This window comes from Hypanus sabinus, chromosome X2 (genome assembly GCF_030144855.1).
Source record: "Hypanus sabinus isolate sHypSab1 chromosome X2, sHypSab1.hap1, whole genome shotgun sequence".
Classification (NCBI taxonomy): domain Eukaryota; kingdom Metazoa; phylum Chordata; class Chondrichthyes; order Myliobatiformes; family Dasyatidae; genus Hypanus; species Hypanus sabinus.
Genome location: NC_082739.1, coordinates 29,176,284 through 29,195,563, shown reverse-complemented (window position 1 = coordinate 29,195,563; position 19,280 = coordinate 29,176,284). Strand labels below are relative to the sequence as shown.

The window sequence follows — 19,280 nt, the reverse complement described above, 5'->3', positions numbered from 1 at the left end:
GAGGACGTTTCCTATGGTAGGATAGTGTAAGACCAGAGGACACAGCCTCAGATTAGAGGGGCGTCCCTTTCGGATGGAGATGAGGAGGAATCTCTTTAGCCAAAGAGTAGTGAATCTGTGGAATTTGTTGCCACAGGCAGCCGTGGAGGCCGAGTCTTTATGTATATTTAAGGCAGAGGTTGATAGGTTCTTGATAAGTCAAGCATGAAGGATTATGAGGAGGTTGGGGGGGGGGGGGGGGAGAGAGGCAGGAGATTGGATCTGAGAGGAAGAATGGATCAGCCATGTTGAAATGACAGATTAGACGATGGGCCAAATAGCCTAATTCTGCTTCAATATGTTATGGTCTACATGGACTTTAGCAAGGCATTTGACAAGGTACCACTGGGAAGTTGGTTAGGAAGGTTCAGTTGCTTGGCGTTTAAATTGAGGTAGTAAATTGGATTAGACATTGGCTTTGTGGGAGAAGCCAGAGAGTGGTAGTAGATGGTTGCCTCTCTAACTGGAGGCCTGTGAATAGTAGAGTGTACAGGGATTGGTGCCAGGTCCATTGTTGTTTATCATCTATATCAATGATCTGGATGATAATGTGGTTGACTGGATCAGCAAATTTGCGGATTTCCAAGATTAGGCACGTGGTAGACAGCGAGGAAGACTATCAACTTGCAGCGGGATGGAAAAACAGGCTGAAACAAAATGGCAGATGGAATTTAATGTAGACAAGTGTGAGGTGTTGCACTTTGGTAAGACCAGTCAGGGTAGGTCTTGTACAGTGAACAGTAGGGCACTGAGGAGTGCAGTAGAAGAAAGTCATCTGGGAATACAGGACAATAATTCATTGAAGGTGGCATCACAGGTAGATTGGGTCATTGAGTGTTTCGCACATTGGCCTTCATAAATCATAGTATTGAGTCCAGGAGATAACACGTTATGTTATAGTTGGAAAAGACGTTGGTGAAGCCTCATTTAGAGTATTGAGTGCAGTTTTGGGTCGTCCGCCAACAGAAAAGATGCAAAGAAGATTGAAAGAGAATAGAGAAAATTTAGAAGGGTTTTGCTGGGACTGGAGGACCTGAGTTATGAGGAAAGATTTAATACAAAATTATAAGGGGCATACACAGGGTAAATGCACACAGGCATTTTCCACTGAGCTGAGGTGCCAGCACAAGTGGTCAATGTGAGCTCGATTTCAATGTTTAAGAGAAGTAGGAGGTATGTACACTGGTAGGAGTATGGAGGACTATGGTCAAGGTGCAGGTCAATGGGAGCAGACAGTTTAAATGGTTTGGCATGGACTAGATGCCGTTTCTGTCCTGTACTTTTCTATGATTCTGTGACTCTAAACTGTTGCGCATGAAATTCCTTGATCAGTAGTTCCTGAGATACTCAAATCACTCTGTCTTGCACCAACAATCATTCCACAGTCAAAGTCACTTAGATCACATTTCTTCCCCATTCTGATGTTTGGTCTGAACAACAACCAAACTTCTTGACCATGTCTGCATGTTTTTATGCATTGAGTTGCTGCCATATGATTGGCTGATGAGATATTTGTATTAGCATACAGGTGTACCTAATAAAGTGGCTGCTGTGTGTATATAAGACAGCATTCATGAAGGAGAATTCCACTGGGAATAGTTTTCCCTATTCCTTCTCTAAAAATCACCTCCTTTTCAGAAATCTGTTTAGTTTACTGTGGCAAAAACTACAATAACAGTTTGCTTCTTTGTGGGTCTTGAGCTTTGGACCAGCAAATGTACAACATTGAAGAACAATTCCTCTTTGACCATGTGCATTGCTCCCAGGAATTTGGTGTAGGCACTGCAGACTCTGGCATGTTGGTCCTACATGACAGGGAACTGGAGGGTTATTAGATGTTCACTCAATACACAAGGAAAGATGCTCATTCTTGATGGCAAAAATCACATGAGGATATAGTGTTCCAGTTTGTTTTTCCAGGCAGCACACCACCACCTTATTCATCAATCATGATACCCTTCTGTATATGAGGTGGCATTGTCACGATCAATATTTCAATGTTCTCAGGGTGACAATGAGGTTCTGATTTTCCATGTCTTGAATGTTATTTCAATTAATAGAAAATGCCTGCACCTGATATCTTTTCATAAGGGGTAGCTGTATCACATATGCTCTCTACCGTCCAGGCAATCGAGGTTATGGTCCAAAACAGCTGACATACATACAGCACATGCATATTTGCTCTTTTACACATTTCTTCTTTGGCCTCCTCTCCCTCCTCCCAACCTAATCCACTCCCTCCTAACCTACTGCTCCGCCAATTCCCTGTTAAATGGTTAAAAAATCTTTTTTTTCTGTCATTGAATTTATGGTAAGCCAAAGTGTGTGAAACCAAACAGCCCACAATGTACAGCAAGTAATCACACAAAGACAGGCACATGGATGTACAATTAGCAATGGCAGCTGTTGACGGCAGTACAGTACAACCACTTACTTTGAACTGCTTGCCACAGGTGGAGCAGAGAAAGTCCTTCCGATCAGAGTGTCGCAGCATATGTAGTCGAAGCTTGTCCGGCCGGCAGAAGGCTTTGTCACATTCTGTACACTGGTAAATCTTCTCAGAGTGGAAGCTTCGAATGTGCTTCTTTATCTGTTCATTGATACAAGGACAAAACAGGGCAAAGTAACTACCAATCTCCAACTACACCAATTCATTGACACCCATGTCTTCCAATTTCTATCCATACCAATCCTTCACACTGAACTTTAATGCTCCATTGAAACTATCTTTTCACATACTTCTCCAATGTTCCAGCTACCAAATGTAGCATTTTGTTCTTAACCATAACCCAGCGTGTGAACTTTATGCTCACCATCCCTCCAATATATGCATTCTTTCCACGGTCCAGAAAAACTCCATTGGTACCAGACCTGGTATAATCATACTTTCAACTATTCACCTCCAACTGTCTCAACAAACATACATTATAAACCATCCCCAACTAGCAATAGATTCATGAAAGTCCAGTAGACATGTACAGCAACAAAAGTTAGAAAAACTTTGTGTTTTGAGAGGGAATGGATTACAAAATTACAGTGGTGTTGTTTCAGAAAGGAAATTGTTGAGACCAGATCTGGAATACTATGTACAAATGTGGTCTCATTATTTAAGGAAATATGTTAATATATTGGATGTCACTCTGCAGTAATACCTGGAATGGCCAGGTTGTCTTATGGGGAAAGGTTGCACAGGCTGGGCTTGTATCCAATGGAGGTTAGAATGAAGTGTTTAAAACAAAAAGGTTTACCCCATTTAAAACACATGGGGTAAAGTGCTTTCGCCCAAAGAGCCTTTAGAATTCTCTTGGTCAATGAGCAGTGAAAACAGACGTCTTTTTTTTAAAAAGTGGAGATCGAGTTTTGTAACGGGGCAGGTTTATATGGATAGCTGAGATGACAATCTAATGAGCCATGATCTTAGTAAATGGTGGGTCAGGCTTGAGGGTCAAGTGACCCACTCCTGCTCCGAATTTCAATGTTCACACCATTCATTCTTTCCATTCTCATACTTCCTTTTTCCATCTCATTCCTCTCATCCCAAAGTTCAACAATACCAGTTTTGAAATGTTCATCGAGGCTCAGAGCATTCTTCTCCATATCATGTATGGAGCTGAAGGAGATGGGGGAAGATCTTAAATGGATTTCTTGCACTGTGTTTCTTGGGAGATGGACACAGACAGGCAAAACAGCAGTGAAGTCATGGACTGTATCCAGATTACAGGATAGGAGGCTGTTTTGAGCCAAGGATAAATCCCCAGCACCTGACAAGGTGTCCCCTGGGACACTGTGGGAGGCTAGTGCAGAAATTGCAGGGGCCAGGTAGAGATACTTAAAACAATCTTCACCACAGGTGAGGTGCCGGAGGAGTGCATGATTGACTTCCGAAAGGCAATGTGTGAACATTAAAACCACTTTAGTGAATTGAGACCTGCTCGGTGTCAAAGTGCATAGCAAACACACACACACACAAACACAAACAATGAGGTCCTGAAGAATTCATAGGGAGATCAGTCAAAAGCTGAAAAGCAGAACCTTAAGGGTAGTATTCTCTGGATTGCAGCCCATGCCATGTGCCAGTGAGGGCAAGAAAAGGATGACTTGGTAAACGAACGTGTGGCTAAAGAATTGGTGCAAGGTTAGGGGTTCAGATTTCTGGATTGTTGGGATCTCTTCTGGCGAAGACCTTCCAAAAAGGATGGGTAACACCCAAATTTGAGAGGGACCAATATCCTTGTTGGCAGGCTTGCTAGAGTTGTTGGAGAAGGTTTAAACCAACTTGGCAGAGTGTCAGGGCTGTTGGTATACATGTTGATGCAGTGTGTGTAGTAAAGCTGTGAGGAAGGATAGGTAGTTGACAGGGTAAATTTGCAGTTAGTGGGATGGGCTGAAGTGGTCTTTAAATTAAATAGTAAGGAGATGGGTCCAACGGATTAGGATAAGTGAAGATAAAGTAAAAGAGAAGGAAACTGCAGGAGAGGTTGCTGAAGGCTCCCTTCAGAATAAAGAAACAAATTTAGGAAGGGATAAGAACTTAACTTCATGTAACATGGGGTAAAATTGAAAAAGTTGATGAATACGGGACTGAAGGTGTTGTATTTAATGCACACAGGTAGATGTGCTTGTAGTGCAATTAGAAATTGGCAGGTATGGCACTGTGGGCATCACTGAGTTGTGGCTGAAAGATCATAGTTTGGAGCTTAACATCAAAGGATACACATTGTATCAAAAGGACAGGCAGGTAGGCAGAGGGGGTGGATGGCTCTGTTGGTAAAAAATGAAATCAAATCCTTAGAAAGAGGTGACATGTATGTACTTTGATAACACATTTACTTTGAACTTCGAATGTTGAATGATTAGAAAGATATGGGCCAACATAGGCAAATGGAACTGAGCTCAGGGGACAAAAGTTCAAAGTAAATTTAGAATCAAAGTACATACAACTGTATATGTTACCATATACTACCTTGAAATTCATTTCCTTGCAGGCACTTACAGGAAAATCAGAAGTACAATAGCAGTTACTAAAACTATACATAAAGACCAACAAACAGCAATGTATAAAAGACAATTAACAAAAACTAATACCAAGAACATGAATTTGAAAGAGTTCTGTAGAACACAGAAACAGCTCAGAGTTGTGGTGAGCAAAGTTATTATCCATGACAGTTCCACCCGGTGGCTGTCGGGTAATAACTGCTCCTGAACCTGATGGTGTGGGAACTGAGGCTTCTGTATCTCCAACATGATGGCAGCAATGAGAAGAGAGTTTTGTTGTGACAGCGCTCCCTGTAAATGTGCTCAATGGTGGGGAGGGCTGAGTCTCCTTTGTCTACGGTTCCCCGAGTTTGTTTACAAAAGTTGCTATCCCTGAACTGCAATGTCCACAGCAGTCTGCAACTTTACAAAGGTGATGAAAAGGAATAAGTTGTAGGCTGGAATACCAGAAATGGCACAAAGTAGAAAAATGTATAGTGTCTTGATAGGGTCATACAGCACAGGAACAGGTCCTTCCCCCCAATTTGCCCACGTCAATCCTTGCCACCCTGAGCTCAGTTCTATTTGCCTAAGTTTGACCCATATCTTTCTAATCATTCAACATTCAAAGTAAATTTATTATCAAAGTATATACATGTCACAATATACTACCCTGAAGTAACAACAGAATCAATCATACATCACAAAGACTGACAACCAATGCAGAAAAGAAGTCAAACTGCAAAAATAATAATAAGTACATAAATAATATCGAGAATGATTTGAAGAGTCCTTGAAGACAAGGCCACAAGTTATGGAATCAGTTCAACATTGAGGTAAGTGAAGTTATCCACGCTGGCTCAGGAGCCTGATGGTTGAAAGGTAATAACTGTTATTGAAGCTGGTGGTGGGACCCAAGGCAGCAGCGGGAAGAGACCATGGCATGGATGGTGGGGGTCCATGATGATGGATGCTGCTTTCTTCAGGCAGAACTCCTTGTGGATGTGCTCAATGATGGGGAGAGCTTTGACTGGGCTATATCCACCAATTTTTATAGGCTTTTTCACTCAAGGGAATTGGTGTTTCCATACCGGGCCATGACACAACCAGTCTGAATACTCTCCACTGTGCATCTAGATAAGTTTTAGAAGACATACTGTATCTGCAAAAACTTCTAAGAAGGTAGCAGTCCAGATCATGCTGGAAGCTTTGACAGCCTTGCTGTCCACTATCCACAAAGATTCTACATCTTCTGATCCTGTACTCCGACACCTTTAACCTCTTGCTGCAGCTGTCTGAGGTACACAACTGCTTCAAGCAATCAACTTGTTTCAATGAGTATTGTCCAGTAGCACTGTGAAGTGCTTTGGGAGGATGGCCATGAAACATAACAATTCCTCCTTGAGGAATAACTTGGATCTGCTCCAATTTGCCTACTTTCAGATCCATTTCGCTGGTTCTTCTCTTAATCTTGGGACATCTGGACAGTGAGGATGCGTACATCAGGATGCTCTTCAGTCATTGCAGCTTAGCATTCAATATTATCATTCCCTCAAAATCAATCAATGAGGTCCAATAACTCCTTGTGCAAATGGATCCTCAATTTCCTCACTTGCTGATCCCTGTCAGGTGCACCATATGGCTGTGTACTTAGCCCCTGCTCTACTCACTTTATACTTATGAATGTGTGGCTAAGCACAGCTCTAATGCCATATTTAAGTTTGTTGACAACACTACTGTTGCTGGCCAAATCAGAGGTAGTGATGAAAATTATAATGGAGATTGAAAATCTGTCTGGTTTTGCTGACATTGGGTGAGAGGCACCAATCAAAGAGCTGATTATTGACTATAAGAAGAAGAAACCAGAGGTCCATGAGCCAGTCTTCATTAGGGACTCAGAGGTGGAAAGTGTCAGTAACTTTAATTCCCTTAGCATTATTATATCAGAGGATCTGTCCTGGGACCAGCACGTAAACATTAGAACAAAGAAGACACCACTACTTTCTTGGACACTTGAAAGATTTGGTGCGTCATCTGAAACTTTAACAAACTTATATAGATGCACGATGGAGAGTATTCTGACTGGCGTTTTCGTACCAGGTCATGATGCCCAAGAATGGAAAAACCTTCAAAAAGTGGTGGACACATCTACAAAGAGTGTTGCCACAAGAACGCAGCATCCATCATCAAGGTCCCACACCACCAAGTTCAGGAAGAGTTATGATCATCAGGCTCCAGAGTCAGTGTGGAAAAATCCACTCACCTCAACGCTAAACTGATTTCATGACCTATGGATTCACTTTCAAGGACTCTACAAATCGTATTCTCAGTATTATGTTTTTATTATTACTTTCTGTAATTGCCTTCTTTCGCACGATGGCTGATTGTTAGTCTTTGTTTGTTTGTAAGTGTTTTTCCATTGACTCTATTGTATTTCTTTGTTGTAATGTGAATGCCTGCAAGAAAATGAATCTCAGGGTAGTATATGGTGACATATATATACTTTGATAATAAATTTACTTTGAACTTGAACTTTAAGCATTAACACAATACAGTTTTTTTTAAACAATTCTGTTAATTTGATTAAACTGGATCTTCTCTAACAAAGCACGCTGACTTTCTTAGATTAATCTTCTCTTTTTGAAATGGATTAATCTTATTCCTCAGACATTTTCCTCAATAACTTTTGTATCTCGTCCTCTCAGCATTCGACATTCGTAAGTGACTGCTCCAGCTGCGACTCCTTGGTGCACTCTTCCATCACCCACCATTGCACAACCCTGCTCATGGTTCCCTGTAACCACAAGGCGTGAACCATTTGTCCACTTTTCATTTCCTGCCATCAGGGACCCAAACTGAAAAAGCAGCACTTGTAATTCTCACGTGCTGTGCTGTTCTTTCTGCGCTCTGTGTTCTCTGCAATAGAGATACCAAATGCAGCTTGGGTGAGTACTTAGCAGAACAGCTCAGTTCAGTCTGTAAGGGTGATCCTGCACCCACCACATCCCAAACCTAAACCATCTGGTCTTGCACTTCTCTGAGGAAGCCCAACAAAAGCTCAAAAAGGAACATCTCACCTGACTACATGGAATTCAGGAATTTCAGATGACCAGATTTGTTTACTATCATAGAGCTACACAACACTGATAAGCAGGACCATCAGCTCAACTCACCCAATCCAAAGTTGTTTAACTTAGATAGTCCCATTTCCCCGTGACTGGCCCCATCTCCCAAACTTTTCCTATCAGCGTAGCTGTCCAAATGTCTTTTATGTCATAATTGTACCCACTTCTGCCACTTCCACTGGCAGATTGCTCCACGCATGCATCACCCTCCCCATGCACTGAAAGATATTGAGTTATGGGAAAAAGAGGAGGGCAGGAGGTTTGCTCTGAGAAAGAGCATTCAACACAGCTATTGTTGAAATCAGAAACCCCAAAAGACTTGTTAAGTACAGGCATTAAAATCATACAGAACCACATTGACTTACAAAAAGTCTGAAACAGGCACTCACCTGGATAAAGTCTGGAAATTGTTTTTTACAGGAGGGACAGGTGAAACAGCCGTTAGTAACATGAACTGCAACGTGTTCTTTGAGGAGATCCAGCCTATCAAAAGATTCTGTACAGAAAATACAGGAGTAGGTTTTCTGATCAGAGTGGAACTTCATGTGTGAATCACGTGCTGAACTGTTTATGAAGCCTTTGTTACAGATATCACAAGTCAGTGGGTAGTTGCCCTCCCGCCCATGGAAATGCAGGTGCTGATCCAACTTCTCTTTCTCCCGAAATGCTTTCCCACAGTGAAGGCATTTAAATGGTCGAAAAGTTTTACGTATAAAGAGATGATGGAGAGCAGCATTCTAAAGAAAAAAAGGAAAAGGCATTTATACATATACATTCATTTAAAAAAAAAGTTGTTATAATACTCTATCACCCAGTAAAATCCCACAAGAGCACACATGTTATTGAAAAATATTTAAAAACTACAAGTGCTGTAAATCGAGATAAGAATCAGAAAATGCTGGAGAAACTCAGCAGTTCAGGCAGAACCTGTGGACAGAATATCAGAGTTTACATATTGTTTCTGCTAAGATGACATTAACCATATGTTAAACATTTCTCCCTCCACAGAAGCGGCCCATCTGATTCAGTATCTCCTGCATTTTCTGTTTTTTTTTAATTCCAGCCTGTTATTTTGTGGACAATATAAAGATAAATGGAGGGGCAGGGAGTGTCAAGGAAGCACGGAGTCTACAGAAGGACGTAGACAGAATCGGAGGATGAGCAAAAACAGTGGCAGGTGGAATACTGCGTGGGGAAGTGTGTAGTCAGGCATGTAGGTAGAAGGAATAAAAGGCATAGACTATTTTCCAAACAGGGAGAACATTCAGAAATCAGAGGGGCAAAGGAACTTGGCGGTTCTCATGCAGGATTCCCTAAATGCAGATTGAGTCAGTAGTAATGCAATGTTAGCAATTGTGAGAGGACTAGTATGTCGGTAATCTAACAGTCCAAGAGGAAAACTGAAGATTTGAGAAGAGGCATAATGAATGTATTATACATTTCAGGCTTTCACCTGACATCCTTCATTCTAAGATTTCTTGATACAAGCTTTTGTAAGAGGGTGTAAGGTTTCCCTGATTAATGTAACTCAGTTGCATCAAGGGAAAGTTACTTCCTCAGGACAAATGAAATGTCCACCAGATGGTCCAGTCAACTCAGTGCTGAAAATCCAAAATTACTACATCACTCAGTGGCCAAGGTCTACACTCAAGATTTACCCAAAAACAAAATAATGCAATGCAAACATCAGGAGAATACATTACAGTTGGGAAAGGAGTGATTAAGAGCCAACTGGATGTGTGTCAGTAGATCTATAAAATATTCAAGAGATGTTCCAACTTCTCTCAGCAATCTCTGATTGTTTTGGTCTCTGGTGAACATTTGAACTTTTTATTTCTCATTCATCCCCCACAAAAACATGATGAAAAGAAAGTTGAAAATAACAGTTAAATCACTGGATCTGGAGAACATTCCCTCTGAAGATTAACTCATCTCTTATAGTACTGACACAGTCCTAGAAACATACATCATGGAAACAGCCCATTTGGCTCAACTCATCAATACTGACCAGCGGGTACCTTTCCATATAAATCACATTGTCTAGCACTTGGCTTGTAAACTTCTATGCCTAAGTGATTGAAATATTCATCCAGGCACTTCTTAAATGTTGATGGTGACCCTGTTTCAGCCACTCTCAGTCTCCCATGTTGGAAACACAAGGGAGTATAGATGCTGTCCAACCTTGGATCTTGTCAAAGGCCTGACTGAAATCAATAATAAAAAAAAACGCATACACAAGACTGACAATCAATATGCGAAAGAAGAAAAACTAAACAAAAAAAACCTCAATCCCTACCACCTACACTGACACGAATGCATTGTCTTTTAACTCTTTCTCCTCTGAATGTTTCCCCACTATGCAGATCTGGGCTCACCTGCAAGTAGATGCACCCAATCTACCTTTGTCATATCCTCCCTTATGTTAAAAATTAGATTTCCTCCAGTTTAAGACATTTATTACAGAACATGAATTATAGTACAAACCATATGACGCAGAGCAGCCATGACAGTTTACCCAACTTCATACTCTTAATTGCAACTATTCCTGTTTATTTTGAAACATAAATATCAGTCTTCTGCATTCAGACATGATAATTGGAGGACAACTAAACTATATCTTATCTGTAATGCTTAGTATATTAATGTCATTAACATGGTTGGTCCACTAATGTTTTCTGTAGTTGTCTCCTTGTTTTACAAACAATATCTAATGAAACATTGTCTACTTGAAAATTACACAAAACTAAAAATGAAGATGGTAAGACACAAGGAAGATTAATTAATGCAGACAACGAGAAGAGCCACAAGGCCAGCCCCCAGGTCCATTAGTCTGACTTCTCGTTGTTTATTAATCTTAATTATATGGGTTTGAGAGCATGGTTTTCCAACAAATGCACCAGGATATAAACAGTGTGGAAAAGCAGAGCCATTCAAAATTAAATTGCATCCAAGTTTTAAACCAGTAAGTGGCTAATTTACGACAGATATCAGAAAGATTTTCTTCTGATCTACAACACCAATTTTGTTTTCAAAAGAAAGGAGAAGGTAGCAACTACAAGGTAATGATCCTAAAAAAGACCTTCAGTGTGCTGTGGGTGGCAGAAATTGAAGTCAATCCTATCATTCATACTATTTACACAGTAACCAAGATAATGCAAGAATATCCAATGATTTAATTAAACATCTGTATTATAAACAGACACACAGAGATTAGTAAAGGCATGATTCAATAGCCCATTTTAATTGAGAATTTAATCAGTCGATGCAGGGACACCAAGTGGAAGTAGAATACAAGACAAGAATATTCTCACAAAAATTTCTCAAAAGTTAAAAGTTGAACCATGGTTTTGCCAACGTGCTTAAATAAAAAACCCACCTGAAAATCCACCTGCGAAGCATATGGAAAAAGAAAATACTGATAAAGTTAAATACTACAACCAAAACTGCCACTAAATCACTTAAACAACTTCAAACATCTTAATTACGTACAGTCCATGCAAAAATTAAATAAGATTAATGACAACACTATTAAAGAGCTATTCAGACAACTTTTATATAATACATTCCACAAACACTGTATTTAGTTGTTAACCAGAAGAGAGTTGGATATCTTAATAATCCTTTGACAGATTAGAATAGGAAATGTAAGTGTCAATTCCTCAATCTAGTTGCTGCTATAATGTATTCAGCATCTATCTGCTGCAAGATCAGATTTTAATATTGATGCAGGTTCTTGACAAATACTCAAGCAACGAAAGTTTAAAAAAAAACACAAATGCAAATGCTGGAAATTTAAAACAAACAGAAATTGACAAAGGGTCTTCAACTTGAAAAGCTAACTGTTCCTCTGCCAATAAATGCAGCTTGACTTGCCAAGCATTTTCAATTTTTGTATTAAATCTTCAGGTAAGTTTTATACAAGTAACATTGTTAACTCTCATTTAAGAGCACAAATTGCCAGTTATCAATGGATACTCATTATATAGTAACCAACTCACCATTAAAAGAAATTCTAACAATAATAATTTTTAAAAGGTTGAGTTATTTTAAACAAGTACCAACAAAACTACCAGTACATTACTGAATGCAGTCTCTCAAATCATATTTAAAATTAGTTTTTGAAAGAGGAAATTTGCTATTAAATTATTGTTATTGTTGAAGATAAGAGATTAGGAGAAGTGTGTGCCATCCATTTAGGATGGTTGGATTGAGGGGAGGTTACTCTGGTGAGGGACACTGAGGCTGGGTTTGGGGTTTTTTGTTTGAGAGGGGATGAAAAGAGAAGACGCAGGAGAGAGGAGGTCGTAGGATTCGACCTGGAGCTGGACCATGATTTAACAAAACCCGGGGTAAGATCAATTGAGCATCAGTGACTTAGAGAACCAGTAAGCTCCAACTTGTGTATGTTAGATTGTTTCATTAAAATGGGCCCTTTTCTTGTTTTGTTCATTTCTTTAGTAACCTTTAGTCAAATTAAAATTCATATACTCTTTTAATCATACGCAGTGTACTGTCTGTTATTTTGTGGCACTAATTTGTAACAGGGTAGCGAATTACACAGCATCCACACAAACAGGGGTTTGGGGTGGGAGAGCGCCTCAATCTCGAGATTGGCGGAGCTGGAGGTTGCTTTCCCTAGACTTACACAGCCAAGGAAACCGGGGGTTTCACACTTTCCTCATTTTAAATCTCTTAATGGCACTTCCAGCGTACTATTTTTAAATAATTTCAGTTCTGATCCAAATTCTTATTGCCAATGGCAATGGCTTCCTATCCAACTATCACATATGTAAACCAGGTCCTTAATTTCAATCCTGTTTAATTCTAGATTCATTGACAACAGAGTATCTTATTTTTAAAAGTAAGAATCTGCAAATGATGTTGGTGATTACCCGTATGCGTTTGTTGCGCCGCACTTCCTCCCCAGGGCCAGTGGTTGTTTTGTTATTAGCAATACTCGAATCATTTTCTGGCTGCTCTAAGCTATTTGACGAGTCTTCCTCTTGATCCATTCCATTAGCCACAGGTTCATCTGTGTCTTCAAGGCGCCGCTTCACAGCAAGCTGTAGTGCCTGATTGTGGTGAATAAAATTGGAAAGAAACCAACACAAAGACATTAGGCAAATTGGATTGACACATTTTTCATTGTGTTTTGTGATTTTGATCCAAGATGAAATACTTGCTTCATTAGAAATTGCACTTACATCATTAATATCAAATACGTCTAATTCTTCCAAAAACACTACAAAAACATTGTGCAGGAAAAAGGATTGACAGGAAATTTTATCTCATTATTAGGCGAGTTGCAATGATAGCTACCATAACTTCAGGCCTAACACATCCCACATAACTGATCTTCACTGCTTTTCTCAAATCATCAGCATACTAACTTACAAACAATTTCTATGGTAAGTACTCTACCACATCAGCTGTTACATTATGCAGTATGTATTACAGATATAACATGTGTTTGTATGGTAGTTGTGAATATATTTCCCATTTTTGGTCTTTGTATTGTTTTCGTAAAAAGACCTAGCCTTGCATTACTTAATGGAATTACACAGAGCTTGATGAAATGGACAAAGGAACAATAGAAACACACTTGAAATGCTGGAGGAACTCAGCAGGCCAGGCAGCACCGATGCAACTGAATAGACAGTCAACTTTTGGGTCTTGTCTCTTCATTTCCATGGATGCTGCCTGACCTGCTGAGATCCTCAAGCATTTTGTGTGTTGCTCTGGATTTCCAGCTTCTGCAGAATCTGGTGCAAAACAACAATAAGAAAATGTACAACAACTTGGACCTTGGGAGACTATGTGATTAGACTATGTGACTTTTTTATGTGATTAATGTTTTAAAAGTATTAAGGAAATATAGCATTAGACAGTAAAGGTTTCCTAGAGGACCTGAACAAGAAATTCTTGTTTATATCAAATATCTTCAGTTACAAACAGGAAAATTGCTCCATCAAATGAGATTTCCGAATCTATAACTACCTTGCAAGTAACCAAGTTTAAATTATCTGTCAATAATTCGCTGACAGAACTTGGTTCAATACAAGATGATTAAATCAGGAGAAGTGTGGTTAAGAATAGTGAAACAGTTTGTGTTCTTGTCTATAAATATTTTAAGAGAACTATTTTGATAAGCTGACCACTCCTGATACATAGAAAGATGACAAGAGACTTTTCACATTCCTTTGAAGTAGAAAGTTGGCTTCCGTTGATGATGCAAGTGACAGGATACAAGAATACGATTCTGAGTGTGCAAATATGATTGGCTTCAAGTGGACAACAACCAGGTGGAGCTACAGTGCTAAAGAGCAGAACTCTGACATGAACAGTTGTTTAATAACAGCATACTATGAAATGATTAATGTGGTTCAGGCACATTGTAGAAGCATAGATTTCTAAAGCATTCAGACAAAATTAAATATAGATATTATAAAGACAAATCAAAGATGGGAATAGATGGACTTTAGACAGGGACAGTTGAAGTTAATGAGAGATAATGTGATGATTGCTGACTGGATGGAAACATTTAGAAACGAGCACTGATAAAAACATTTATGCCCATTTCCACAATGCATCATTGTTTTTAATGTATTGAAAGTACTTAATGGAGAAAGTATGAAAGCAAGAATGTAACCTATAAATAGCTACGTTGCACAAGGATATCATATCCTCAAGTGGAGAATATACAGAGTTTTCATTACTAATCAATATGTTGAAAGGTAGATCATTGATCAATTAGGAGTAGTTATAAAGGTTGAGGTATTAATTACACAAAAATATTAATAATATGGCAAAAGTATTTTTGTCAAGGAGGAAATAATGTAAGAAAAAGGATACATGGTTGATGAGACGGCAGTGTTTCATTATAAAACTTCGCTGAATTTGTTTTAGTAGAACATTAAAAGCAAAGTTCTTGTATTAACACCAGTTTCACTGAAGGAATAAATAAACATGTCATTAAAGTAGGATGTATATAAAAGACAGGGAGACCCTGTTATAGGTACATTCAAACAGATAAGATTTATTTAGATAATTAAATTGATGCCTTCAGCAAGGGATTAGATGAGGTTGTCTAAACAGGATACACCACGATTACTTGAATGAAGACAAAGCTGAAAATGACTCACAGCTGTATTAAGCAAATCAACCAGGAATTGATTGAGAAACATGCTTGCTTGTTACTGGATCATTCATGCCTTGAGCTAATTGGAGGTTAGGGAGGAACTCAGGAAAATTACAATCACCAGGACAGTGGTACTGAGCAATTTGTTGGAGCTATGGGCTGACAAGACTTTGGGTCCAAATGGACTTCCTCCCAGGGACCTTAAAGTGGCCAATGAGATAAGTATTGTATTAATTAAGTTCTTCCAGAATCGCATGGATTCAGGAAAAGTTCCAGTAATTTAAAATAGGATATTTAATTCTCTTATTCAAAAAATATAAAAAGCATAGAACTGAAGTCAGCAAGTTTAACTTCATTCACAGAGCAAATGTACAATGCTGTTAGTAAAGTAATTACATCAGGCACTTACAAAGATAAGGCAAATCTACACGGTTTTGTAAAAGGAAAAAACCACATTTTTCCAAATTATTGAACTATTTGAAGGTGAACTGGTGATTAGCAGTTTTTTCAATCCATTTAATAAGATGCCATAAGTGCTATTACTTTGACATAGGATGCAACCATTTTGTCAACCTAGTCTGTGCCAATTCTCAGAATAATCAGTTTCCCCTTTTTATTTCCTAGACCCTAATTTTAAGTAGTCAGGATCTAACCTATATCACCAGAGGGTTGAGACAGCTGCACAATGTCAGAAAACACAAATTAGCAGAAATGGGTCTAAGGAAAATTAATGTAGTAGAAACAGCTCAGAGGAGGTCCTGCGATCAGCATGTTCCTGAAGTGTGGCAAGATTGGACAGCTCAGGTTTGAAGAGTTGCAGATGACTTAATTGAGGAGTCTTGACAAAGTGGATGTGGGGAAAATATTCCCTCTTGCTGGAAGATCTAGAACTATGGATTGTTGATTTAAAAAAAAAGGATAGTCCTTTAACTTAATACCTGAAGCTTGATGGGTAAGGCAGGTGGATTCAGAACAGGGATCGGCACATAGTATTGTGATATTACAGCTATTACGGAAACATTGTTGACACATGGACAAGATTGGCAGCTCATTGCATAAGACCATAAGACAAAGGAGCAGAATTAGGCCATTCATCCCATCGAGTCTGATCCACCATTCCATCATGGCTGATCCTGGATCCCGCTCAACCCCATACACCTGCCTTCTCGCCATATCCTTGGAAGCCCTGACTGATCCAGAAATGATCAACTTCTGCTTTAAATATACCCACGGACTTGGCCTCCACTGCAGTCTGTGGCAGAGCACTCTGGACTCTCTCCAATGACAACACATCCTTTCTGAGATATGGGGCCCAAAACTGTTGATAATGCTTCAAGTGCAGCCTGACTAGTGTCTTATAAAGACTGAGCATTATCTCTTTGCTTTTATATTCTATCCCCTTTGAAATAAATGCCAGCATTACATTTGTCTTCTTTACCACTGACTCAATTTGTAAATTAACCTTCTGGGAGTCTTGTACAAGGGCTCCCAAGTCCCTCTGCACCTCTGATGTTTGAACCTTCTCCTCATTTTGATAATAGTCTGCACTATTGTTCCTTATACCACAATTCATTATCATACATATTCCACCTGCCGCTTTTTTGCCTATTCTTCCAATTTGTTTAAGTCCTGCTGCAATCACATTGCTTCCTTAGCCCTACCTACCTCTCCACTTATCTTCGCCACAAAGCTATCAATTCCACTATCTAAATCACTGACAAACAATATGAACAGTAGCGGTCCCAAACTGACCTCTAAAGAACACTTCTAGTCACTAGCAGCCAACCAGAAAAGGCCCCTTTTATTCCCACTCACTGTCTCCTGCCCATCAGCCATTTCTCTATCTCCGCCAATTTCTTTCCTATAACACCATGGGATTTTATCTTGTTAAGCAGCCTCACGTAGGATTAAGATCAAAGGGATTCATGGTGACTTGGCTGTTTAGATTCAGAACTGGCTTGCCATAGAAGGCAGAGGGTAGTGGTTGATGGGATTTATTCTGACTGTAAGTCAGTGACTTAGTGGTGTTCTGTCCTGGGCCTTTTGTGATAGATACAAATGACCTGAAAGTAATGGATACCTGGAATGTGCTGTCAGGGGTGGTGATGGAGGCAAATATGATAGAGATGTTTAAAAGGGACTTTTAGATAGGCACATAAATGTTCACAGAACATGGGGATATTGACTGGGTAGGCAGAAGGGATTAGATTAGATAGCTATTTAAGTTGAATTAGTCTGGCACAACGTGGGCCAAAGAGCCTGTTCTGGTGCCAGTAGCGATGACGGGTCCCAGCCCGAAACGCTGACTATTTATTCCTCTCCGCAGATGCTGCCTGACCTGCTGAGTTTTTCCAGTATTGTGTGTGTTACTCTGGATTTCCAGCATCTGCAGAATCTCTTGTGTTTACCAGTGCTGTACTGTTCCAGAGAGGTGGGGCAGAGATAGACCTCTACCAAAGGAAGCATAAGGCACTCCTTCCCTCCGCTAGCCTGCAGGTCACCCTTGGACAAGGTGTAACACCTGCTTAGCCCCCCTCACCCCATCAGGGTCATGTGAAGCCACAGGAGCAGGTGGTGGATGGTCGTATGAGCAGCTGGTACATATCACAAGTCCTGGTTATGCGACCACTGACACCAGGCAGACAATCTCTGAAGAGTTTTCATAATGGCTGGGGTCACTCGTCTGATAAAGTCACTGCCCAGAAGAAAACAATGGCAAATCACTTTTGTGGAAAAATTTGCCGAGAACAATCAATGTCATGAAAAAACTCACATCATATACCATATGGTGCATAATGAACAAACTGTTCTATGTTCTAATATTTCAATATACAAATGCTTCTGCTGTGACAGAGATGGAGGTAAGAAAGAAGGGGGGGGGGCTTGCATTATTAGAAATAACATTACAGCAGTACTTGAAGAGAATGTCCCAGGGAAACTTCCATTTGGGTAGAACTCGGAAAATTTAAAAAAGGGAATCACTGATGAGATTATACTATAGCCACCCCCCCCCCCCCAACAGTCAGTGTGAATTAGAGGAGCAAATGTGTAGCACAATTGCAAACAAGTGTAGGAACAACAGGGTTGTAATATTAGGTGATTTTACCTTCCCTGAAATTTACTGAGAATGCCACAATGCAAAGCGATTAGACATGGCAGACTGTCAAGTGTGTCCAGGGAAGATTTAAAATAGAATTACAGCAAAATACATTATAGCACAGTATAGGCCTTTTGGCCCACAATGCTATACCAACCTTTTCTCCTACTCCAAGATCAATCCAACCCTTTCCTCTGACAAAGGCTTCCATTTTTCTTTCATCCATGTGCCTATCTTACAGTTTCTTAAATGTGCTTAATGTATCTGCCTCTATCACTAACCCACAACTGTTGTTTAAAAAAAAATCTACATCTGACATCCCTCCACACGTTTCTCCAGTGACCTTAAAATTATGACCCTTTGTATTAGCTATTTTTCCCCCCGGGAAAAAGTCTTTGGCTATCCACTCAATAAAGGCCTCTCATCATCTTGTGTACCACATCAAGTCACCTTTCATTCTCCATCACTCCAAAGAGAAAAGCCCTTGCTCACTCAAACTATCCTCAGAAGACATGCCCTCTAGTCCAGGCAGCCTTCTGGTAAACCTCCTCTACACCACACTACCCAAGGCTATTTCATTCACTGTACCCTGGTTTGATCTCCCAAAATTCAAAACTTACATTTAACTGTTTTAAAAGCCATTTACTAATCCTCAAGCCCATCTACCCAGCAGGTCAAGATCTCCCTGTAACCTTTCATAACCTCCTACACTGTCTATAACATCACCTGTTTAGAATCATCCGCAAAGGTCTGAACCACACCTTGCAGATTTACATTCAAATCGTTCATATAGGATTGGTGGTGCTAAAGTAAATAAGGATGGATAAACTCTAGGCCTGAACAGATATATTTTAAGTTATTTTGGGAAGCAAGGGATGGGAGTGGCAATCCTTAGCAGAGATTTTTG

The 19,280-nt window shown here is 39.8% G+C and overlaps 1 protein-coding gene across 9 annotated transcripts in view; it reads right to left on the bottom strand.

Annotated features, from left to right (window-relative positions):
• prdm10 (PR domain containing 10) overlaps positions 1-19,280 on the bottom strand; it is a 153,943-nt gene that overhangs the window by 50,514 nt on the left and 84,149 nt on the right. For all 9 annotated transcript variants that reach the window (XM_059957151.1, XM_059957153.1, XM_059957149.1 and 6 more), the window contains 3 exons: positions 13,031-13,210; positions 8,528-8,875; positions 2,474-2,629 (listed from right to left, as the gene is read on the bottom strand). In XM_059957151.1, the coding sequence (XP_059813134.1) occupies positions 2,474-2,629; positions 8,528-8,875; positions 13,031-13,210 (684 nt within the window). The remainder of the gene's footprint in view (positions 1-2,473; positions 2,630-8,527; positions 8,876-13,030; positions 13,211-19,280) is intronic.